Here is a 25,623-nt window from a genome sequence, read left to right on the forward strand (position 1 = left end):
CACACCACGCGAATGCAACTCACACAACAAACATGACCATAGTCTCTGGCCGCTGAGGCTCCATTGATTTGAAAATATCAGGAACAAGCTAATTAATAAAAATAGTTACCCTGGATTTGGTGCAGTTTAATTAGAACTGCTGTCTTTAGGATACCATACGACAGACATCTGACGTCGAGGGTGTGGAATAAGTCAGACTGGAATCTACCACTGATGATTTAGTTGGGGAACATTGCAGATCTACTAACTTGTTTCTTGGATTGAGCTTGTTTTTGACAAAAATTACTTTATATGTTGTGTAAATTTATAAATTTAGAAGTGTTGTATTGTTGGTTATTCCAGTGAACTTCTCAAAAGTGTTTAAGACTTCTGAAGCCTCAGCCCAAGAGATGCGAGTTTTAAGTGTTTCTTCGTCATCACCCTCAGTTTATGGTGCCTCCTGTGGGTTGAGAACGGTTTGTAATGTCAGTCAGTCAGCTCTTCTTTGATAGCTAAATTTCTGTCAGTGTCAATCTATTCGTTAACTTCTCCCGAACGCTCTCAGTTCATTAGTGTTTGCAGAATTTATCACAAATACAATTTCAGAGTGATCAGTTGTTGACACGTCGTCATTTACAATGCTTTCCATCTCGGTTTTTTTGATCGGTGGCTCTGTACAACATTGTATTTTTCACGTGTTTGTGTTTTCTTGTTTTAGGAGAACATAAATGTGTTTGGAAAACACCTTCACTGGCAGTATAAATTTTTTATATTGCTGTAGTCTATTTGACAGTTGTACAAGTAACTAAATATTGATGCAGTATAATGACTTCATTAAGTAACTGTTAAATAAAACTGCACAGCACTAATGCACTGTAAACATACCATAGGTCTAGTGAATGAAGAGTTGTTGATGGTAGCACATGATTCTGACATTTCTCTAACGCATCCAACTGTACTGCCACGTGCACTTAGCAAAAAATATGGGAAAATTTCTGATTTGTCCTGGACTTCCAGGTTTGCCGGATTATCGAGCGCTGAATTATTTCTGTCATACTGTATCTCAACCTGCAACTTTGTGAAGTTTTGTAAGTATTACAACTGTACTCACGCTAAATTTTTCTAAGTACTGGAAATCAAAGAAAGTGTTGTGTAACTGAAACATTCAGCCACATGCTACCAAGACTACCAGAGAAACTAGTCACACGTAATTGACGAATGCATCATATCCCTGCACCGCTAATACAAGTATGTCACCGCACTGCTGGAACAAGTGTGTCGCATGCTTCCATGCTTGGGCATTATATTGGGTATGTACATCCTACACGTTAGTAAATAAGCAATTTTGAGCTTTAACCACATAAATTGAAATAATTCTTAAAATGTAACCCATACAGAAAAATTGAAACTATCAGCATATTTGTGATTAGCCTGTATCTCTTGAACCATTGCAACCATTATTAATATTCTTCTGCTTTTGACTTCAAGTGCTTGTAACACTACTGAAAAATATGAGATGTGTTCCAAGTAAGGCCTGAATGAAGCTTCACCCATGCAGTGCTGTCTACCAACTCATTAGGAAACTTTTGCATTTTTGGTTTGATTCAACAATTGTTTGCCAGTCAATGAGAGCAGATCACAATGGCTGAGACAATCATACATCATGCCAGTTTTGAAGTGTGCTTTGTGATTAGATTTTGCTGGCAAAAGGATCTTCAGCTGCTGAAATCCATCGTCAGTCACGCCTAGTGCAAGAAACTGAAATATTGAGTGATAAACAAGTTCAAAAATGGTGTCAAGAATTTCAAAATGGCTGCACAGATGTTCACAATGAACTGTCAGTGGGCTGTTAGGCACACTAATTGAACCAGGAACATTGTCAGTCACATGAACCGTATACTTGATAATCCGAAAATGTCACTCGAACCTCAATGTACAGGATTGTCACTGAACAACTTGGATATCACAAGTGTGTGCAAGATAGGTTCCAAAAATGGTCATTGATCAGCACAAAGAGCAAATAACGCATAGTGGACGACAGTTTTTGGAGCGGCTGTAGACAAAATGAAGATGATTTGTTTTCCCCACATTGTAATGGGTTACAAGGCATGGCTATCGTACACAAATGCAGAATCAAAACAACAGGTCATGCATTGGTGCCATTCAAGTTCTTCCAAACCAAAAAAGTTTAAGCAATCTCCATTTTTAAACTGAAAAATGATGGCCAGCATTTTTGGGGGTGGAAAAGACGTCTTTCCGATAGATTTCGTGGACCATTGGTCAACAAGTACAAGTGTCGTGTACTGTGAAATGCTAATCAGACTGAGATGACCGATCATAAATCGATGCCACAGGAAACTTTCATCTGGCACAATCCTCCTTCACAACAACACACGCCCTCACACTGCTGCTGAAACCAAGGAGAAGATTCAGACTTTTTGTTGGAAACATGCACTTGAAAAAGTGCCTGGGTGGACAATGATTTCATAATGAGGATGAACTGAACACAGGCATTACCAGCTGATACAAGTCAAGGCAGAACTTTTTAATTTTTATTTATTTATTTATTTATTATTATTATTATTATTATTATTACTTTTTTTTTTATATATAATGACCAAACAGACCTTAGTTTCGGTAGTTTTGGAATATACCTCATACATATAAATAAATGCTATGAGGTGTGTCAGGAAAGTAATGAGACTAACGATATTGTGAGCGATCTGGCAATGCTGTGTTGTTCTAGTTGTGTAGGCCAGTGTTTTCACCCCTTCCAGATGCTCAGTCCAAATTTCACCTCCATACTGCCATCACTTAATTTTTGAGAGTGCCATCAGTGAATTTGTGTTTTTGTTGTGTGTTACGAAAAAGGAACAGTGGAATTTAGAGCAATGGCCATTACGTTTTGTGTTAAATTTGGGGAATCCTTGAGTGTGACATTTCAAAAGTTTGAAACATTCCTATGGGAAACATTCCTTTGAGGACAAATTTCTCCCTGGAACAAATCCTGCTGACAAGTGTTTTACAGAGATGTCCTTGAAAGAAAAGGGTGAATTGAGTGAGACCAGGCATCACAGACAAGTGGATGCTGCATTATGACGATGCCCCATGTCATATGACCATTTCTGTCATGAAATTTTTTACCTTGAAAGGCATTCCTGGTGGTCCATAGCCCTTCTGTTCACCTGATATGAGTCCTTGTGACTTTCTTTTCTTATTGAAATCGAAAAAGTCTTAAAAGTACATCATTTTGGGATTCTGGAGAACATATAAAAGAATGTGACTGACATTTTAAATGTCATACCAGTTAAGCCTTTCAGCACTGCTGCCAAGACTGGGAATGACAACTCCACCAGTGCACAGCTGCCAAAGGGGACAATATCGTTGTTTGAAAAAAATAAAAACTTTGGTAGATGAAAAGTCAGTCTCGTTGCTTTTCTCACACACCTCGTATAAGGTCATTTTACAGTATAACAAGCATAGGCTAATGCATTTGCTTGTTCAGATAAGATGTAATTAGTGTATTATATTTTATTGATGGATTTTAATTAACCATGACTGGTGTCTGGAGTAAAACAATTAAATTAAATTACATGATATAATTAAATACTGCTTGCTCATCTAGATCTAGTGGTTTGTTTTGGGGTGAAATTAATTTGCAATATGAATGTAACATGACTGGTTCCACATCATGATGATTTATCGTACAAAATGATCCATGGAACATGGAACTAACTAACTAATTAATTTTATTTTAGGCACTATTAATTTTCATAATTTTAATGAATTTAGTGATCTTCTATTAACTATAACTAATTGTCTATGCTGTGGTGCTGTTGGGCACCTATTTCATGTGATTCAGGTTAAAATGCTTCACATAACACTGATTTTGCATATTAAATGAATCTGCTGGTGCATCCACAGTATTCCCGAGTTTGAGTTGCCACAATTTCTGTGGTTTGCTCAGTGGTAGCCATTGGCGCTGTCATGTACCAGCAGAATTTTACCCACTGGCCATCTTGAGTTACATTTAACTCCTGGCTATGGGTGCATTAGCAAGAGATAGCTCGGAGGGCCCATCCCTCTCGTGTCAAACCCCCCCCCCCCCCCCCCCCCCCCCGCCCCCCTCTCCCATCTCCATGTTTACATTGCTTTGGCCATGTGCCAGGCATGCAACCCTTCTCTCTCCAGGTTGTAAATGACGTGGGAAAATCCTGAGAATTTCTTAAATCACAGGGCATTTGACTCGTTTAAAACTTATCACTTTAAGGACCAGCCACTTAGAAGAATTTCGAGCCCAGAAGATCAGATATTTACGTCATTATTTTAAATTTACAGGCACATTTGTGTGATGTATCTTAAAGTATCACACATGCAAAAAAAAAAAAAAAGACCAATATTGCATGTGAAATCTTAGCCTCTCATGTAGCTTATTAATCTTGGAGACCAATATTATATTATGTGAAACCTTATTTTTTCTTGTAGGTACACTAAGTATATTAATGTAAACCATTAACTTTTCCTCTTTGTGTGTTCATGCTACTTAACTGTAATCTTGCTATTGGCTGACTATAACACGTGTCCTATGCTCTGAATATCTGCTGCCATCGGCTGGCGAGATCACGTGACATGAGAAATGATAGGCTTACAGAAGGGCATCGCAATCGCGAATTCAACACCCTGGAACCTGACATGCTGTGTTTGGTGGAATTCGAATTTATACTTTCGTAATACAAAAATATGCAGTGTATATGTTGCTGCACATCAAAGGTCTTTCTAAAACTTCTCTCCTTTTTTTGCATCGAAGGTCTTTTCAAAGCTTCTCTCTTCCCCCTCCCCCTCCCCCTCCCCCTCCCCCTCCTCCTGAAGTGCCAGTGATGGGAAGTTCTCCGCCAGCATATAAAACGTGAATCATTCAAAAGATAGATAAGTTTTACAGTTCTGAGGGAAAGTCTACAGATAACCTATTGTCACTTAGCACAGAAAAAGTGTATTTTCCCCCAGGACAAAGTACATTTTTTAGCTGGGATATCCGGGAAAAATTCAGGATTTTTTTTTTCCTTGTCTGCGTATACACCTCGTCTCTCTCTCTCAAGTGTCTCACAGTGTTGTGTGAGGGCTTGTCACGTTCCATACTATTGAAGTGTCTCCAAAGACTCCTGCAAAATGATTTTTATTAATAGAATTATTGGCCAATAACAGAATTATGGGCCAATTCAGGTGATCACCATCACTATTGTTTCCTCTTATCCAGTTCCTCCCATTAATACCTTGGAGCTTTCTTCATCTCATAAATTTTCCTTTTTAATGCCTAGATTTCATGCCCTGATTGGTTTAAGGCAACTTTATCAATTTTACTTACTCTTCAATAGCTTTGTCTTACATTACGCATGTTCGTGTTAGGATTGTTAACTACCTTTTCCTTGTGTATTCTTAAATCATTAGTCCATACTACAACTATCTTTTACCTGCTCTGCAAACTCCACAAGCCAGGTAGCAATGATCCCTCATTGTCTGCAACATTTCAGATAAAATAATGGGAAAGACATGTTTAACCCCAAATTAGAGATTGAGCATCAGTGATTGCTGGCAGTAAATTTGTTGTCATCAGTAAACTTGGATTATTTATGAAGAATGTTGGTTTTCTATTTTAAATTTCTGCTATCATTGTTACAGGATCTTCAGGAACTCCTGCTAAAATTCCGTGAGGAACTCATTTCAGCTAAAGTAGCAAAGGAGGCAATAGAAGCCAAGGAAAATGTTCTCCGTTGTGAGATACAGTTGTTGCAGGAGGAACAAGGAAGACGAGAAGATGTAGAGAACACATTGAAACAAGACCTAGGTGACATGAGGTATACAATGTGTGGCCACTTTTCTTTTCATATTAAAGCTACATATTTTATGTGCTGATTTATTTGCAAGATGATGGTGTGCTTGTGTGCGAGCACGTAGACACATGTGTTTGTGTGTGGAATATTACAGCTGGTTGATATGCACCTAACCACTTGATTTCTAACTTCTCTCCTATGCTTAATAAATTAAAGGGTATTTTTAGCAAACAATGTACTTTATTCATTTTAAAATCACTGTAAGAATACTAGAGTTTCAAACACGTAGCTCCAGAATACGGAAACTGATGCGAGTTAAAACTCGGGCTACGTGCTAGGCTCTACCAAGGCCATGGTGAGATAGACCCCCACCAAGGCCACAGGTGCAGAGGGGGTGCAAAAACTGCCTAGGTTTTATTTTTATTTAATTAATGAAGGGTGCAATGAGAAGACAATTTAAGAATTACCCAGGAGAGGCTTGTGAGTTCTGTTGCCACATGTGTTCCTATCTTTTGCCTGCAAGAAGAAGGGGGTGAGGAGAGTGAGGCACATAGCCTTGGCAATTCTTGCAGGGGCACATGATCACAGTGGTATTGCTCTGGCTATGAGCCCAAACTCTCTGGTCCTAAACATTGTGTAGATGTGCAGACAGTTGGGCAAGGAAGGGAGAGAGGCAACAGGACTCACTGGGGTGCAGGGAAATGTCTGTACAGGGAGCCTGTGAGAGCTGGCCCTAAGCTATGTTATGTTAAGGGGCAAGATGGAGACAGGGAAACAGCTTGGTCATGTCACTGTGATTGCAGCTCCAGGAGCTAAGGGCGTGGAGGAAGCAAGGGGCACCTGACACTTGCCCCTCAGTGCTGGGTGGAGAAAGGAAATCACATTTGTCACTGTGGAAGCATACGCTGATATGAGGGGTGAGATGGGTAGTGGCAGGGCTAGGCCTGGCTTCTGGCAGCTTAAAGTAACACTGTCTCTTTGCAGTGGAAACGGGTCTGATTACCTATGGTCTGTCACTCTTACTACATCGAAATCATGTCATAGTCAAACTGTTTGATATAATACTGAAAAAATACATGGAATAAAAATATATTTGAAAATTTTTGGTGGGACCAGGGTCCTCTCGCCCTTACAAATGCAGCACATCTGTACCTGGAATTATTTGTTAACTGTAGGAAGCAAAGTAAGCTGCAGAATTTCAAATGAATTGAGGGTACAAAATTAGTGCAATTGAACATGTGTCTCAATCCATCATTTGTTGAGTAATATGTATTTTATATTGCATTGATTTGATAATATAGTTTATAAAAGTGTTCCTGATATTGGTTAGACAGAACTTGATGTAAGATACAAAATTTTTGTAGGATTATGTTTGTACTTTAAATTTATTGTTTAGATGGTAGAGAGGAGGATATTTTCCTCAGACTCTTCAGTTTTATAAATATTCCGTTTACCATTCTAAAACTTAAAAATGTTAAAGTGTATACATAACTAAGTTTCTGTTTGTAATTTATTATAAAGAATTATATTTTCCTGTTTTCAGCACTGGGTGTTCAGTAAATTGTCTCTAGGTAATCAGTTTTACCTGGGATTTAAAATTTTGTGGTTGATAAGTTGGGTGAGGGAGGTCAAGGAACAGACATATTTATGGGGATTGTATTTGGGATGTTGCATCAAAGACAGTGTATCAGCTATCCCCTGCAGTGACATGCAAAATAAGACCAAATTCAGACTGCTGCCAGATTCAGGAACACTTTGAGGTATTCAGAGTACATATTCACTGAAGAGCCAAAGAAACTGGTACACCTGCCTAATATCGTGTAGGGCCCCCACAAGAATGCAGAAGTGCCATAGCATGACTTGGAATGGACTTGATTAATGTCTGAAGTAGTGCTGGTGGAAATTGACACAATGAACGCTGCGGGCTGGCCACAAATGTGTAAGAGTATGAGAGGGTGGAGATTTCTTCTGAACAGCACATTGCAAGGCATCCCAGATTTGCTCAATAATGTTCATGTCTCGGGATTTAGGTGTCCAGCAGAAGTGTTTAAACTCAGAAGACTGTTCCTGGAAACACTCTGTAACAATTCTGGATGTTTGGGGTGTCACATTGTCCTGCTGGATGGCACAAGTACATTGAAATGAGCGATGGACATGAATGGATGCAGTTGATCAGACAGGATGCTTGCATACGTGTCACCTGTCAGAGTAGTATCTAGACGTATTAGGGGTCCCATATCAAACACCAATTGCACACGCCCCACACCAGTCCAGAACCTCTACCAGCTTGAACAGTCCCCTGCTGACAAGCAGGGTTTGTGGATTAATGAGGTTGTCTCCATTCCTGACACGTCCATCTGTTCGATACCATTTGAAATGACTCATCTAACCAGGCAACTTGTTTCCAATCATCAACAGTCCAGTTCAGTCTCTCAGCTACCCATGACAGAATGTTTACAAAGAGCAACAAAGAACTCCCTCTTTATCAAGATTGGTCGTGGCAACAGGGGCAACACTATTGGTGTATCTTCGTCTTCTCTGCATCAGGGGAAATCACAACATTGGTTACCCCACTGACACTGCGTGATGCTCCAGACGTTGTTACACTGTCTGTGTGGATCTATGTTTGGCTGCAAATGAGCCTATTTTGTGACTCAGGATAAATGATGTAACTGGCATTGAGTGTGCCTCTGTAGAACCCATCAGTTTCCTGTTCAAAAGACAGTCATTAGGCTTGTAAAATTAACTCCCAAAAGGTGGTTTCCTTCCAAAACTTACTGGAATTCTGATTTAATCACTCAAAGAGGCTTCTGATATGAATAATTTGAATTTGCGCCAATTTCTGTGTGGAGCTCCAGCGGTGATAAGAAAATAAAGATTTCAGACTTTTCCAGTTTTTTATTTATTTTATTTTATAATACCAAAAATGTTGAGCAATAAATTCCATATTGCGTGAGTTCTAAAACTTTGCTATTTGGTTAATTTCTCCTGTAGGAAAGTTATGTCAAAAAACGGAAATCTTTCACACTTTTCAAAAAACAACCGTTTTGTCACTATAAAACATACAGCATCCGAAAATTGGCCAGTGTTACACAAAATTTTATAGGAGAATAGTTGCAGAGCAACAAATTGTGTCTTCAGAAAGACAGTGACTAGAAACCTAGCTGGTAAATAAATATTTCGATTAGTCAGTTATATGTAAATCTCATTACTAATGACCAACATCAACTTTCTGCTTTAAATTCAATGAATTTTTGAGTATTCAGTTTTTTATTTTTGTTATTGGTACATAATCCCTAATCTACTTGTTATCATAACAGTAGTTTTGAAAACTATGAAATTAGCAGAATAATGTTATGTAAGTACAAAAAAATTGTTTACGAGGGTATTAGTGAAAAGAAAAATGTTTGGTTTATTAATTGTTGATTTATGATTAAAGAAACTTAAATCATTTAACAGTAAATTGAGTTACATATGTTTATACAAATTAGTGTTACAGTAATACAATGTTACTTCTTTACATGCTTGGAGAATGCGGCTCCTAATGATATTAACTCTGGTTCTTCTGTTTTAATATTCTCAGTGGGATCTCTTCTTCCTTCCATTATTTCACTATCTATATCACATTCATCAATGTTAGTAACCGGAATGTCAGTTGCAACATTGGTATAGGATTGGCTTTTTCATATTTTGCAAATGATGGAATACTTAATGTTGTTTTTCTTCTCAGAACAATCTCCATGGCATCCTATGTCGCATGTGCACACCTAAATGATTTTCAACAGATGCACAGTTGCTGCTTCTTTAATAGTGGGAACTGGCAAGAGGCTGAAATTTGAAACCTTCCAGCCCTATTGCAGTGAATTTAGTGGATAGTTTTTCCTATTTTGTACCTGCAAATATGTCCTCAGGTAATGCTGTCAAGGAGCTGCTTCTAGAGGAGGCAAAGAGGCGAGGTTGAATGATTTATTTGGTGTACATTTTTCAACAGTTTGATACTGAGGCACATTTAATGGCTTTGTTTCATCTTTGCAGTACCATGCTGCTATGAACTTCTGCCCAGCCTCATTGGTCTCATCATCAGTAGCACCAGAATTGCTGAATAACTCGGCTGCTTTCTGTAGGTGGTTATTCGTCTGCAGTGCCTTGAGAAGTTTGTTTTCCATTACACACAAAAAAGGGGGGGGGGGGGCAAAAGTTGTGTTGCACCCACTGAAGGCATGTAGGAACGTAATGCTATTCAATACTTGAGACAACTTGAACTTTAGATGGCTGTAGACTACATTGCCATGTCTGCCTTTGCCTGGCTTCAGTAGAAAAAAGTTGGAGGACAGTAGAGTTGAAGTAGTCATAATCACAAGAAGGTTGGTGTCCTCCCAAATGGCAACAACACAGCGTGCTGAGTAACGTCAACAGCAGTAGCTACAATTAGAGTATTCACATCCTCAGCAGCTTGCTTAATGTTGAAGTGCTCATGCACGCACAACAGCCAACTCCAGCATCTCGGGCTAGAATGCAACATCACATGGGATGCAGGCAGCAATCTGGAAGGTGTGGGAAACAGGAAAGGATAGTAGTGTATGATTGGGGAGATAGTTGAATGCTGTCTAGTGGAATGTGCAGGCACTAGACTGCCAACAGGTGCAGTGTGAAAAGGTTGTGGGGCAAGGTGGTGTGTGTATGGGGGGTGGGGGTGGGGGGACTGAGAGGAGCCAGGGAAAGACAGGTGGATGGGTTGGCAGAGGGCTACAAATTAACAGGGTGGGAGATGGGAATGGGGAGGAGATTGTAGGACAGAGGGGGTGGAAGCTGTTGGTTTGATAGTATATTACCCTAGGTTGAGGCCAGGATAATTAAGGGAGCAAAGAATGTGTGTTGTAAAAATACATTACCCTAGGTTGAGGCCGGGATAATTAAGGGAGCAAAGAATGTGTTGTAAAGATAACTCCCATCTGTGCAGTTCAGAAAAGCTGGTGGTGGAGGGAAGGATCCAGATGACTCGACTAGTGAAGCAGCCATTGAAATCAAAGTGTGTTATGTTCAGCTGTGTTGTGCCATTGGATGGTCTACTTTGCTCTTGGCCGCAGTTTGGCCATGGAATTGATTACCTATTATGCCCTGAATTGAGGGATATCCTACCTGATATACTTCCCATCCCTCCTAAAGTGGTGTTCTGTCAGCCACCCAACTTCAGCAATATTGTAATCCATCACTAAACCAGTCCCAATCCCAACCCCTTGCCACAAGGATCATACACCTGTGGAAGACCCAGGTGCAAAATCTGCCCAGTCCAACCACCCAGCACTTCCTATTCCAGTCCTGTCACAGGTTTATCCTACCCCATCAGGGACCAGGCCAACTATGAAAGGAGCCATGTCATTAACAGTTCTGCTGCAATCGTTGCATAGCTTTTCATATTGGTATGACTACTAACCAGCTGACCACCAGGATGAAAGACAAAAGATTATTCTGTGGCACAACATGCAGCTGAACATAAAACACTTGATTTCAGTGGCTGCTTCACTAGCCAAACCGTCTGGATCCTTTCCTCCAGAACAAGCTTTTCTGAACTGCGCAGATGGAAGTTATCCTTACAACACATACTCTTCATCCTTAATTATCCCAGCTTCAACCTTCAATAACATACTGTCCCCACACCCTCCACCCAACAGTTTCCACCCCTTCTGTCCTGTCCTGCCATCTCCCCTTCATTCTCGTCTTCCACCGTGTATATTTGCGCCTTCTGCCGACCCATCCACCCGTCTTTCCCGCATCCTCTTGTTTTTTGCTCCTTTTCCCCCCCACCTCCTTGCCTCTCAACCTCCTGATGCTGTGTCTGTTGGCAGTGTAGTCCCTGCACATTCCACCAGACAACATTCATCTCTCTCCCCAATTGTACGCTACTATCCCCACACCTTCCAGATTGCTGCCTGCATCCCATGTGATGTTGCATTCTGGCCCGAGATAATGGAGTTTTGTGTGTGTGTGTGTGTGTGTGTGTGTGTGTGTGTGTGTGTGTGTGTGTGTGTGTGTGTTTTACTGGCAAAGGCTGTGGCCAAAAGCTACATGGGAGTGTCTTTTAATCGTGCATGTCTGCAACTTGACGTGACTTCTTTATGGTAAGTAGTAATCTATCTTTTCCTCCATTGTTGATATTCCTATATGGAGTTTCCGTTGTTTAATTCTGTTTCTTCTTTGATATTTCACAGTTTGATGCTCTACAACCATTTAAAATTTTGCATCAATTCCATCATTTCTCAGATGCTGCATAAGTTTAAGCAATGAAACAGGTTTTATGAAACATGGGAAAAATTGCTGTTTTCTGGCATGGCTTTCTGTATGAAAAGTTGATCAAATAGTAGAGTTCGTGTACCCAATCAATGCAGAACTTAATGCCCCACATTTCTGGTAACCTTAGATTTTTTGTAGGTAAAAGCTTAGTTTGGTGAAGAGGGAAGTCTGAAATTTGTGTGTGTGTGTGTGTGTGTGGGGGGGGGGGGGGGTCCTTTTTTTCTCCTCCAGAGATGAAGCTCCACTCAGAAAACAGGACAAATTCAGATTATTCATATCAGAGACCTGCTTGAATCATCAAAACAGTTTCCAGAGTTCCACTAATATTTGGAGGACAGAACACCGGTTTTCTTGGCCTATCATGGGATCCTGACAAATGCCTCAGAAGGCCACAGGCAGATGCTGTCAAACTTTGATACATACTGGTAGCTGTGTCTCCTTCCTTTCTTCTTATTTTTATTCTTCTTCTTCTTCTTCTCTCTCTCTCTCTCTCTCTCTCTCTCTCTCTCTCTCTCTCCACTTTTTACCCTCTACAGCTCCCTCTAGTACCATCAAAGCTATTCCCTGATGTCTTAACAGATGTCGTATCACCCTGTCCCTTCTTCTTGTCATTGTTTTCCATATTTTCCTTTCCTTGCCCATTCTGCGGAGGACCTCCTCATTCTTACTTCATCAGTCCACCTAATTTTCAACATTCTTCTACATTTATACTCCTCAAGCCACCCACCGGTGTTTCAGTTTTCACAGTCCTTGTTTCACTACCATACAGTGCTGTGCTCCAAATGTACATTCTGAGCAATTTTTTCTTCAAATTGATGCCTACGTTAGATACTAGTAGACTTCTTTTGACCAGGAATGTCCTTTTTGCCAGACAAAGTATGCTTTTTTTGCCCTCCTTTCTCTGTGTCTCATGGGTTATTTTGCTGCGTAGATAGCAGAAGTCCTTAACTTCAGCTACTTCGCAATCACCTGTGTTGATGGTAAGTTTCTTGTTCTTTTCATTTCTCCTACTTCTCATTACTTCATTTGTTCTTTATTTCCCCATCCGTATTCTGTACTCATTGGACTGTTTGTTCCAGTCAACAGAGCGTGTAATTTTTCTGCATTTTCAATAAGGATAGCAATGCCATCAGTGGATCTTATCACTGATATCCTTTCAAGTTGAATTTTAATCCCACTCTTGAACCTTTGTCATTGCTTCTTTGATGTAAAATTGAGTAGCAATGGTGAAAGACTACATCCCTGTCTTACACATTTTTTAATCTCAGCACTTCGTTCTTCTCTTCCAGTGTTATTGTTTGCTGTTGGTTCGTGTACATTTTGTATATCACCCATCTTTTGTTATAGCTTACCCTTATTTTTCTTAAGAGTTTGAACATCTTGTACCATTTTACATTGTTGACTGCTTTTCCAGGTCGACAAATCCTACGAACTTTCTTGATTTTGCTTCAGTCTTGCTTCCATTATCAACTGTAACATTAGAACTGCCTCTCTGGTGCCTGGGCATACCTTTCCTAAAGCCAAACTGACAGTCACATAAGAGATCTTCAGTTTTCTTTCCCATTCTTCTGTGTATTATTCTTGTCATCAACTTGGCATGAGCTGTGTTATGATTCTTGCACTTGTCGGCCCTTGCAATTCTCGTAATTGTATTAATAATGTTTTTTTCAGAAAGTCTGATGATAATTGTGAGTCTCATACATTCTAAAAACCAAAGTGAGTAGTTGTTTTGTTAATTTTTCCCCTATGATTTTAGAAATTCTGGTGGAAAGTTGTCTATCCCTTCTGCCTTATTCAGTCTTAAGTCTTCCAAAGCTCTCTTAAATTTTGGTCCTAATACAGGATCCCCCCTATCTTTTCCCTATTGACTCCTGTTTCTTTTTCCATCACATTATTAGAAAAGTCCTCCCCTTATTAGAGGCCTTCAGTGTTCTCATTCCAGCCATCCACTCTCTGCTCTGCATTTAACAGTGGAATACCCATTGCACTCTTAATGTTACCACAGTTGTTTTTAATTTCACCAAAGTTCATATTAATTTTTCTGTATGCCGAGTCCTCCTTCTGACAATCATTTCTTTTTCGGGTTCTTCACATATTTTGTGCAGCCATTTCAACTTAGCTTCCCTGCATATCATATTTATTTCGTTCCAGAGGGACTTGTATTTCTGTATTCCTGAATTTCCCTGTACATTTTTGTGCTTCCTTCTTTTGTTGATCAGCCATGATTTCCTTGCAGTTAGCTTCCTTTTTCCTAAGTTTTTTCTTTCCAACTTCCATTAATCCCCTTTTTAGAGATGTCCCTTCTTCAACTGAATTGCCTACTGAGCTATTCATTATTGCAGAATCTATAACATCAGAGAATTTCACGCATACATCTTCATTCCATAGTATTTCCGCCTTCCGCTGCTTTGCACATTGAATCGTCCTGACTAGTCTATTAAAGTTCACACTACTCTTCATCATTACTAAATTATGCTCCGTGTTGGATATCTGCTCCTGGGTACATCTTACAATCCAATATATGATTTTGGAATATCTATCTGACCATGATGTTATCTAATTGGAATCTTTGGATATCTCCTCATGTGATTCTTGAAGGGAGTATTCACGATTACTAACTGAAATTTATTGCAGAACTCTCATGTTAACACTTGATGCCCACACTCCTCTTGTGATCCAGACCCTCAGCATATCAGATCTGTCTTCAGTTTACCATATGAATCTTGTATAGGAGGTGTTGTGATTAGGTCTTCAACTTTGGCATGACACTGTTGTCTTAAAGTGCCCACGGAGTTTTGTATTTTAGTAGGTTAAAAATTCTGTGGTCAGTCACAACAGTTTGCACTACTTCTTCTAGTATATGAAGGCTTAATCATGTTGGGATCACCACCGTCGGAGCGGCTATGGCAACAGCTGTCAAAACTACTTACATGGATGTGTTCAGGTAAATCAGCCTTGATAGCACACAAATTATCGGCACTTCTGTAACTGTAAACAACAAACATTTACTAACAAATACATGTGAAAATTAAGCAAGACATTGAGGCTTATAAAATGCAATAAATTAATGCTAGGCATGATGTGTGCCTTTTAACAAAGAAGTTATCACTCTCTACTCCTCATGGAGAGTTGATAACTAAATAACTGCCAACATCAAACAAATATGGCTTCCGGTGGCTGGTCTGTGAACTCATTGATGGTTATGGAACACAGTAGGCGACGGTCTTATTCACCACAAAATAGTTATAAACATAGATGTAATGGAATTGAAATATTTATTTGGAACATGTAGTCATTAGCATAATATTAATGGAGTTAAATTTCAAAGTTTAAATTCATCATAAATGTGAAACCATATTTGTTCCAGAAAAAAATTGGAGCATTATGAAAAAGAAAGGCAACATAATCATGAAAAACAAGGGAAACTGGAAACTGCTTTGACTGGAAGCCAGCGTATGGTGACAGATCTGAAGAAAAAAGTGGCAGAATTGGAAAAAGATAAGGTTGTTATAAATACTAACAAATTTTAGTGTATTGTCTCCATTTATGAAATATGAGGAGTTAATGTTGCTGTACAGTAGACTTGGTGTAATAAGTGCAATGATTTATTCACATGGCATATTACAAATTTTTGCCTGTTATGATGCTTACGATGTGTGTGTTGTTATCTTAATATTTTCCTAGGTGAAACTTTGTCAGATATTGGTGAGTTTGGTGCTCATGTTGAGTAGGTTTCATATTTCTTGTGTAGCTCATTATAGAATATGTGAATGTTAAGCTCAACTATGGTACTTTACTTGCATAATTCCGTCATGAAGCTGAATTGACTAAATCATTTCTGTAAGAAAGTGAAATGACATTCTGTCAGATACGTATTCCACTTACACTTTCCAGGTAAAATCTGTCTTCTAACTTTCAGAAATAGATGTATCTTCATCCTGCAAAAGAATAAAGGAAGCTATCTCAAAATTTTGTAGAGGGGGGAGGGGAATGTTCAAAGCAACAAGACTGTCTGGTGCAGCTGAGATTAGAGCTACTTGATTTTGTTAAGTGTGCTTCTAAAAATGATCCACTCTCTGTTAACTCGGAACAAAACTCCATTTATTGAAGAGTAAAATAAATATGTCCAATCACTTACATTAGTGAGATGATGTCTTAGGTAAGTGTAATGTCACCCTTTACACCCTGGGAAGGCTAACAGAGATTAAGTAGTAGAGCTGAAATTGTAACTATGTACAATTACACAGAGAATGAAAGAAAGGCAACCACTGTTGCTGTAGAATCATCTGTGGCAGTGTGTGCAGTTTCACTTGTCTGTGACGACCATTACATGGCGGATGACAATGATATTTCGCTACAAGACTATATGCAGTTGGGAGATACATCCAATACATTGTGTCTGGGGAGATACTGCAGTATAATATGAGAGGGTAAACTGTAGTTCTCCTATTTGTGCCTCATTTATGTTCATGATTCAGTCTGCAGTTCCCTTATTTTTGACCTCGTGAAAACCACCTTTGGAAATTGTAATCACTTAGTCTTTCAGTAACATTTATTACATGGAATTTTGTCAGTTGTAATCATCATCATAATCATCATCTCCTGTGTTTCTTTGGAAATCCTGGATCTTTTATAGTGGTAGTGGTCTTGTTTTTGCCAACATATGGGTATTTGGTTAGATTAGGGAACCTCTAGGCCTACTTATAAAAGCTGGCATTTGTATCGTAAGATTTTGTTTTTAGTCTATGGTTTTATTCATGATTTCTATGCCTATTGTTTCACCTCTTTCTGAGGGAAGCACTGTCAATGATTATGCAGGTATATGTTAATTTCTGTCAAAAACAAATATTTCAGTCACTTTACTGGTATTCCTTTCAAAATTTTTACTAGCTCTAGATGTCCTCCCATAAAAGCATTTGTTTATACAATGCAGCTTAAATGCTTGCAGGACCTTATTACAAAAAAATCCTTATCCAAGATCATGAAGCTGACAAAACTGACTTATGGTTCCTATTTTATTAAATATGCTGATAATGAATTCTTCTTTTGCTTCTTGTTAGAACAGCACCATATTTCACCTTTAATTTTACAAAAAAATGTTGAAAATGAATTAAAATTATAAATTACACTAGATTAGAGGAGGTTCAGTTCAGTTTTCATTCCATAGACTCAAAAACGGAGATGCTTCTCATGGGTGTGGAACATGTCAGAAAGTGTAACACAAAAACATAGAAATATTTAATATAATACGCAGTTCCCTGATCATTTGTCAGGATATTGTCGAGACATGTGAATACATTGCAGTAAACTGGAACTGCTAATACTTACAGGATTAATACACTGTCAGAATGATACATAGTTATCCACTTTTAATTAATTTATCATACACAAAATACCTAATTTTGACTGTTGTGACCAAGTGCTGTCAAAACTGAAATCTAAGAAACATTTTTACTTACGCTGGTCCAACAGTCCCTGCTAAGGCACTCATCCATAGAGTAGGAGGAGTTGCCTATCAAAAAGTCTTTCAGACTCAATTCAAATTGTGCTTTATCTGAAACAAAGTTTTTGATGGTTGCTGGCAATTGATTGAAAATGTGTGTTCCTGACTATTGGACCCCATTTTGAATCAAAGTAATTTGACTTAAGGTCTTATGTAGAGTGTTCTTATTCCTAGTATTGATACTATGTATTGCGCTATTGATTGGAAATAGACACATATTATTTGTAAGAAATTTTTTAAGGAATAAATATACTGAGAAGTAGTGGTTATAATACCCAGTTCCTTGAACAGGTTTCTACATGATGATCTTGAATTTGCACCACACATGAGTCTTATTAAATGCTTCTGCACTCTAAAAACTTTTTCTTGGTTTTATTAGTTATCCCAGGATGTGATCCCATATGACATAATAGAATGAAAGTAAGTAAAGTATGCAAGGCTTTTTTTATATTTATATCTCCTACATCTAACATCATTTGCATTACAAATACGGACTTGTTTAGGCGCTTTAGCAATTCTGTGGTATGCCTTCCCCAACTGAATTTATTATCGAGTTGTAATCCCAGAAATTTAACACTGTCAACCTCTTCGATCTGCATGTCTTCGTATGTTATACACAAGCTGGAAGGAAATCTCTTACAGGTTATGAACTGCATATAGTAGGTCTTTTCAAAGTTTAATGACAGTGAATTAGCTTTCAATCATTTATTAATATTGGTGAAAATTGATTAGCAGCCATTTCGAAGTCTATACTTTACTTTCTACTTACTGCAATATTTTTGCATCATCTGCAGACAAAACAAAATTAGCATCTGGCACTTTAACAGATAAGAGATCATTAATTTAGACAAGAAAAAGCAATGGACCCAAGACAGTACCTTGATGAACACCATATGTGATTAATTTCCAATCAGTCATACAGTCAAAGGCTTTTGACAGGTCACAGAAAATGCCGGTAGCCTCAATTTCTTATCTAATGAACTAAGTACATTCTCACTGTATTTGTAAGTAGCCTTCTCTGTACCAGAACCTGGAAGGTACCCTAACTGTGACTTTGACAATATGTTTTTCACAGTCAGATGCTGAAGAAGATGCTTGAACACAACCTTTCCAAATATTTTTAAAAAAGCCAGCAAAAGTGAAATTGGTCAATAGTTTAATGGCACCTCTTTATCCCCCGTCTTGTAAAAAGAGTTAACTTCAGCATATTTTAGCCAGTCTGGAAATGTTCCGCTGAAAAGAGATTGACTACACAGATAACTTAAGATAGAACCAACTCATATGAGCACTCTGGTTAACTGTGTTGCTATGTCATGATAACCACTAGAGTACTTTGATTGTAAAGATTTTATGATGGATGATACTTCTTTGGGAGAAGTAAGTATCAGTTCCATTTTACCGAAATTACTGAGCGAGGTGGTGCAATGGTTAGCACACTGGACTCGCATTCAGCAGGACAGCAGTTCAAACCCTCATCCGGCCATCCTCGTTTGGATTTTCCATAATTTCCCTAAATTACTTCATGCAAATGATGTGATGGTTCCTTTGAAAGGGCACTGCTGACTTCCTTCCTAATCTGATGGGACTGATGACCTCGCTGTTTGGTCTCCTCCCCACAAATCAACAACAACAACTACTACTACTACTGAAACTTCCTGGCAGATTAAAACTGTGTGCCCGACCGAGACTCGGTCGGGCACACAGTTTTAATCTGCCAGGAAGTTTCATATCAGCGCACACTCCGCTGCAGAGTGAAAATCTCATTCTGGAAACATCCCCCAGGCTGTGGCTAAGCCATGTCTCCGCAATATCCTTTCTTTCAAGAGTGCTAGTTCTGCAAGGTTAGCAGGAGAGCTTCTGTAAAGTTTGGAAGGTAGGAGACGAGGTACTGGCAGAAGTAAAGCTGTGAGTACCGGGCGTGAGCCGTACTTCGGTAGCTCAGTTGGTAGAGCACTTGCCCGGGAAAGGCAAAGGTCCGAGTTAGAGTCTCGGTCGGGCACACAGTTTTAATCTGCCAGGAAGTTTCAAATCAGCGCACACTCCGCTGCAGAGTGAAAATCTCATTCTGGGAACTACTACTACTACTATTACTATTACTACTGAAGTTATGTATAGAGACTGGTTTCAGATATTCCATTGCACTCTGTCCTGAACCTACTAAACCCAAGCTTTCAGTAACAGAAACAAAGAACTTTTTTTAAGAGGTTTGCAACACTACATGCACTTTTTACCAATATCTCATTTATTTTTAGAGCTATCTGTTCCTGTTCCTTTCTGGCCCCTTCAGTCTGCTTCCTCACTATATCCCATATAGTTTTTATTTTGTTCCCTGTTATAATTATCTTTTTCTCATTTTAAAGCGGCTTGGATTTCTGGAGTACTTGTTTCACTATTTTGCTGTAGTCTTGGTAATGCATTACAGTGTTAACATCAGAGCTGTTCGTAGATAGTAATTATAGTTTCGTTTTTGTCCCACATGATACCTTTATTCCTTGTGTAATATATGGTTTATTTTGAGAGTTCTGTTTGATTTATGTTTAGGGGAAAACAGTTTTCAAATGAGGAAGTAACTTTATTAAAATGAATGCTTTGTATTTTCCATTTTAGTCAGAAGTATTGTAAACATATATTCAGTTCATGTCTTTGAGCAATTTCCTAAAATTCTAAATTTTTGGCTGATTTATTACCCTCCTGTACTCAGATTTAATAGCTTTAATATCCTGACAAGTTTCAACATTTAACACATGATGCTGTATGACATGACTACATAGCCCATTTACTATTGGTTTTGTGATATGGCTTTCTTCCCTAGATTTGTCTACAAAGATATTATCAATAACAGTCCCAGAACATTTACATACCCTAGTTGCAAAGTTCACAGTCGGAATTAAATTGTATGACAGTGTTACTGATTTTAGTAATTGTTCATTGTCAGAGCTCTTCAATAAATCTGCATTAAAATCACCAGCAGCCACTGTTTCCTGGTTTTTTATTATGATATGGGCAACAGAGCTTCCAGTTTGTTTACAAACAGGTTAAAGTTTTCGAAGGTGTTGTGCACGTACATACTGTTATAAAGGACTTATTAAGAAATACTACTTCAGTTGCACAAGCTTCTAAGTGCTGCTCTGAGAGAAATTTATTATCGGTATTCTTGAAATTGAAACAATTTATGACAAATGTGGCAACTCCTCCTTTCTCCATATTCCCTGTACAGAAGTAAGAGGCTAGCTTAAATCCTGAAACATTTAACATATCTATACCAGTTGTCCCTTGATGTTCAGAGAGACAGTTTATATCAACTGGCTTGCTCAACTCGAATTCTTTACTCAATCTTCAGATATTCTGATGCAGTAAGTGTAGCTGATCTTGTGCATTGACTGAATTAAAACTGAATAAACATAATTTTTCTACCAATTTCTGAACATATTCAGTTTCAATTAAAGGCTGTTTGCATTAATTGTGTATATTAAAATCAAACAATGGAAAATCTAGGATGGAATGCAACAATGCGAGAGAAGGAAAGTTGTTACTCACCATATAGCGGAGATGCTGAGCTGCGATAGACACAATAAAAGGATTCACACAATCATAGCTTTCGGCCATTAAGGCCTTTTTGACAAAGGCCTTAATGGCCGAAAGCTATGATTGTGTGAATCTTTTTATTATGTCTATCGTGGCTCAGCATCTCCGCTATATGGTGAGTAGCAACTTTCCTTCTCTCGTATTGTATATTAAAATTAGCTTTTTGGCTACCCCTTTTATCAGTGTAAATGTAATTTTCAATCTGCCTCTGAACATCTTTTGTTTCTGCCCTCCCTACCCTAAAAAACTGTGGTACTTTATCACATGTGATTGTGCCGCCACTGGAGGAGAGGATTAACGTGGGATTCAGTGAAAAGAGAAAAGGTATACCAGAATAGAAATCAATAGAGGCACATCGTTCACAAAGTTCCTATCCGCCTTGTGGGAAGGAAATCCTGATGATGATGTAGCTTTAAAGTTACCATATTTTCAATTTTTTTTCAACTGAGTGTTATAATTAGCACAGTCAAATGGGTTATAGAGGTCACAAAAATTTCAGCTGATGTCTTTTGTTGTTTAAAGATTTTACTCAGTAGTTAATGAACTAATAGACGTCAAGAACTTTCAGAAAGCACAATTATGACATACACAGTATATTACTTATGCAGATTCAAAGATGTTCAATAACACATTAAACTTTGGAAAAAGTAATGAGTACTTTCGTATACCTATCTACAAAATATCATACCCTTTATGCCAAAAGAATGAATGAGCATTGATCTAGTTTTGACATAAAAGTGACTGAATGTTTGTCTTAAAAATCAATGTTGGTGATTTAAGATATTGATTTGAATCTGATTTATTGTTACCACTTTCACAGATGGTGAGATAAGAGATTAATAATTATTCCTTTCTCCCCTTGGGAGGTGGTGGGGTAATTGTAAATTGATTGTTCTGCAATTATCAAAGTGTGCTGTATTTACTAGAAGTAAATCAGTTATACTGGATACCAGTTCCAATTTTATTACTTCAAAATAAACAGAGAGATTAAATCGACAGTAAAACTGTAAGGCAACAATCTGATCCACAGAAACCTCTTCACTGTCTGGTTCAGGTGTATGTCATGCACCGTTTCGACACACAGAAAAGGGTTGTAATATTACTGATATTTCCACATATTTGTCTGTTTCTCATACATTATGAGCAGGATACTTGAGATTTGCTGCTGCTATCGGAAGTTTGCCATGTCAACAGACATGTTTTCTGAAAGTTGTCCCTTTCTTCCTGAGGTTACTTTACTGAAGGCCCTTTCAAATTCTGTCTAATAAAACACTGAAAGAGGTTTATTTCTTTCATTGTGTATTGCAATTTTGGGGATACCTTTCTGGTCATTTCTAGAGTTCCCAAAATCGTTGGGCAGCATAGTTCAGGAGATAAAAGGACGAGGATTCATCATGCAACTTTGTATGGTTATATTGACTTTTGTTTTCTATATTAGAATGACAAATTGACTATTAGTTTAGCTGGTTCTTGCACAGAGTGATACATTTAGACACAAATGGAGACTTCTGCTGCTGAACTCCACGTCTATCTGACAAAATCAACACTTGTATAACTTCTAGTGGCGCAGTGATGTTACCGTACACACCATCTCCATCCTATTACACAAGTAATAAGTGCTGTCTTGATTCCCCAGATTGTATATAATCAAATTTGACAATGTCCGTTTTCTCAGGTGGGATATGTGGCCACAGAGACCCTTTGTAATGTTAAACAGGGATTGTAGATAAAATTTTTGCAGCTACAACACTTGGGTTGCTTTGTGCTGGCATTTTGTCTTCCCTACACTTCTTTTGAGCCAGGTTTCTCCTCTGCAATGTTTGCCATGGTCATCTTTGCTTCAATAGCTTCTTGTTCTTGGTCAGTGAATTAAATGTGTTGCATTTGTAAAACTGATCTTTTCTTTGGTCTACAGAACTCTGAATTGTACTCCTGGAATATTTGCCAGTGAGTTGGAAGAGATGTTGGCTTTATAATTGTTGTACATTTACATGGGTGTACCAGGAAGAATGGTCAGTATTCAGGGATATGGTAGTAACCATCATTTGAAGCAAATATTTCATGTGGACATATGCCCTAGTCTGAATTGTTCCTGAGATACATTGTTATTTATTTTCTGTATTATTTAATTACTTTGTCAGGTTTGCACACGTACAACACTTGGTAAACATTATGACATGCATTTTACAAAGTATTTATTTTTGTTGTTATTATGATTGCAGTTATGCGATATTAGCTGAAAATTTTTATTACAGACATACATCAGCTGTAATGCATATTACGTACATTTTGAGAATTCCACTTGAGGTTAAAATTCTTATCTTGAACGTGTATGTATACTAAAATTCATATGTTACGTAACTGATATTATGTATGTAATTAATTTATAAATTAAAACTCTTTGCCTTTACAAATGTCTGCTTGTGTGTGTGTGTGTGTGTGTGTGTGTGTGTGTGTGTGTGTGTGTGTGTGTGTGCGCGCATACCTGTCCCTTTTTCCCCCTAAGGTAAGTCTTTCCGCTCCTGGGATTGGAATGACTCCTTACCCTCTCCCTTAAAACCCACATCCTTTCGTCTTTCCCTCTCCTTCCCTCTTTCCTGACGAAGCAACCGTTGGTTGCGAAAGCTTGAATTTTGTGTTTATGTTTGTGTTTGTTTGTGTGTCTATCAACGTGCCAGCGCTTTCGTTTGGTAAGTCACATCATCTTTGTTTTTAGATATATTTTTCCCACGTGGAATGTTTCCCTCTGTTATATTCATATCATTAATTAAATTGTTTTTTATTTGATTGTCAGGAGAAAATGGAAGGTACTATCAGTGAACTGAAGGGGCGTATAAGTTCATTGCAGCGGGAACTGACTGAAGCAGAAACTGTCCAGAAAGACTTTGTACGCCTTTCGCAGTCATTACAAGTACAACTGGAAAAAATTCGTGGTTCAGACACTGAAGTCAGATGGCAACATGAAGATGATGTTGAAGTCTGTCCAGGATGCAGACAGAATTTTACTATTGCGCGGAAAAAGGTACCTACTTCTGTAACATATAAACTACTTGTATGAAGTATTAATTGTAATTATAGTCTGCCAAACAAATTCATGTAGACAGATAATAAAAGATCTGATCTCTTCGGTTCTCTAAGGACAGTAGGTTAGCGGTATGCTTCTAGGTGTTCAGCTTTTGGTTTTTGAATATCCAAATTATCTTTGTCATTACAATCCAAATTATCTTTGTCATTACAAATAAGTTATTATATTTCAATGTTAAAATGTCAGCTCAACTACCTACTTACAGTGTAAAAAACCACTATAATTTACATGTTTTGAAGGTGAAGCCATCATCATCAGAATAACAATACAGGTGTCTCTAAAAGTGAGCAAAATAAGACAAGCAAAAACAATAAAAGTAATAGTAATATAATGTGGCTATCTTAAGATGAGTGTTCACATCAACTGATAAAATATGGTAGCCTGGCTGTTGGCAGCGGCACATAACTGTATGCATACACGGCTCATGTATCTTCCTGAATGCCACATCCTGCTGTCAGAAACTGAATTAACATGAGTGAGCACTTTGTGAATGTAAACATGAAATTGAAAGAGAATACTGAAGAAACAAAGATGTATAAATATGTTGGGTATCCTAGAAATTTATATCTTGTCCTGAACAGATAGCTGTGAAGTCAGTAATTAATGGATATTAAAAAAGATCCAAAAAGTTTCTGAAAAAGTTACTAGTGCCACATGTGAGCTGTTCATTTAATGTATTATGATTTCCCACATATGTATAGTAATCTCTTTTTCCACCGCCTAGCTGAGCTACGACAACTTTTAAGCTTTGCACCTGCTTTCTGCATTGCCTCCCAGGAAACCTGGTTCCCAGCAATGTGGACCCTGCCTTCCGCAGCTATAAGGGATATTACAGGAACCGTAGGTGGAGTATGCGTTTATGTCCTAAACTCAGTCTGTAGTAAAACTGTGCCCCTTCAAACCCCTATTGAAGCTGTGGCTGTTGCTGTAGAGCTTCCCGGTGCTCTTTAATTGCCCCCAGCGACTTCTGGCGACCACCAACGGACTGTCTTTCACTGGGGGCACCCTAAAGAACAAGGGATCTCTTTTTTCACCACAGAAATGATCGTTGTAGTGACCTGCTCAACCACAACATCGATGGCTCCATGTGGGGGACATTCAGCGGTGACAGCAACAGGAAATAACTGTCTGCAATGTATATCTTCCTCCAGATGGTGCCTTACCCCTGAACCTATTGGTTGCACTGATTGATCAGCTCCCTAAATTTTTCCTACTTTTGGGAGATTTTAAATCCCATAACGCCTTGCGGGGTGGCACTGTGCTTACTGGGCAAGGTAGAGATGTCGAAAATTTACAGACCAGCTCGACCTGTGCCTCTTAAATACAGATGACCCCAATCATTTCAGTGTTGC

General features: G+C 38.4%; 1 protein-coding gene across 3 annotated transcripts in view; it reads left to right on the plus strand.

The window, feature by feature from the left end:
- The window catches only part of LOC124781406 (rab GTPase-binding effector protein 1), a 200,779-nt gene that overhangs the window by 154,504 nt on the left and 20,652 nt on the right, over window positions 1-25,623 (plus strand). For all 3 annotated transcript variants that reach the window (XM_047253858.1, XM_047253860.1, XM_047253859.1), the window contains 3 exons: window positions 5,656-5,831; window positions 15,466-15,601; window positions 23,981-24,208. In XM_047253858.1, coding sequence (XP_047109814.1) covers window positions 5,656-5,831; window positions 15,466-15,601; window positions 23,981-24,208 — 540 coding nt within the window. The remainder of the gene's footprint in view (window positions 1-5,655; window positions 5,832-15,465; window positions 15,602-23,980; window positions 24,209-25,623) is intronic.

Source organism: Schistocerca piceifrons, chromosome 1 (assembly GCF_021461385.2).
Source record: "Schistocerca piceifrons isolate TAMUIC-IGC-003096 chromosome 1, iqSchPice1.1, whole genome shotgun sequence".
In the NCBI taxonomy this organism is placed as follows: domain Eukaryota; kingdom Metazoa; phylum Arthropoda; class Insecta; order Orthoptera; family Acrididae; genus Schistocerca; species Schistocerca piceifrons.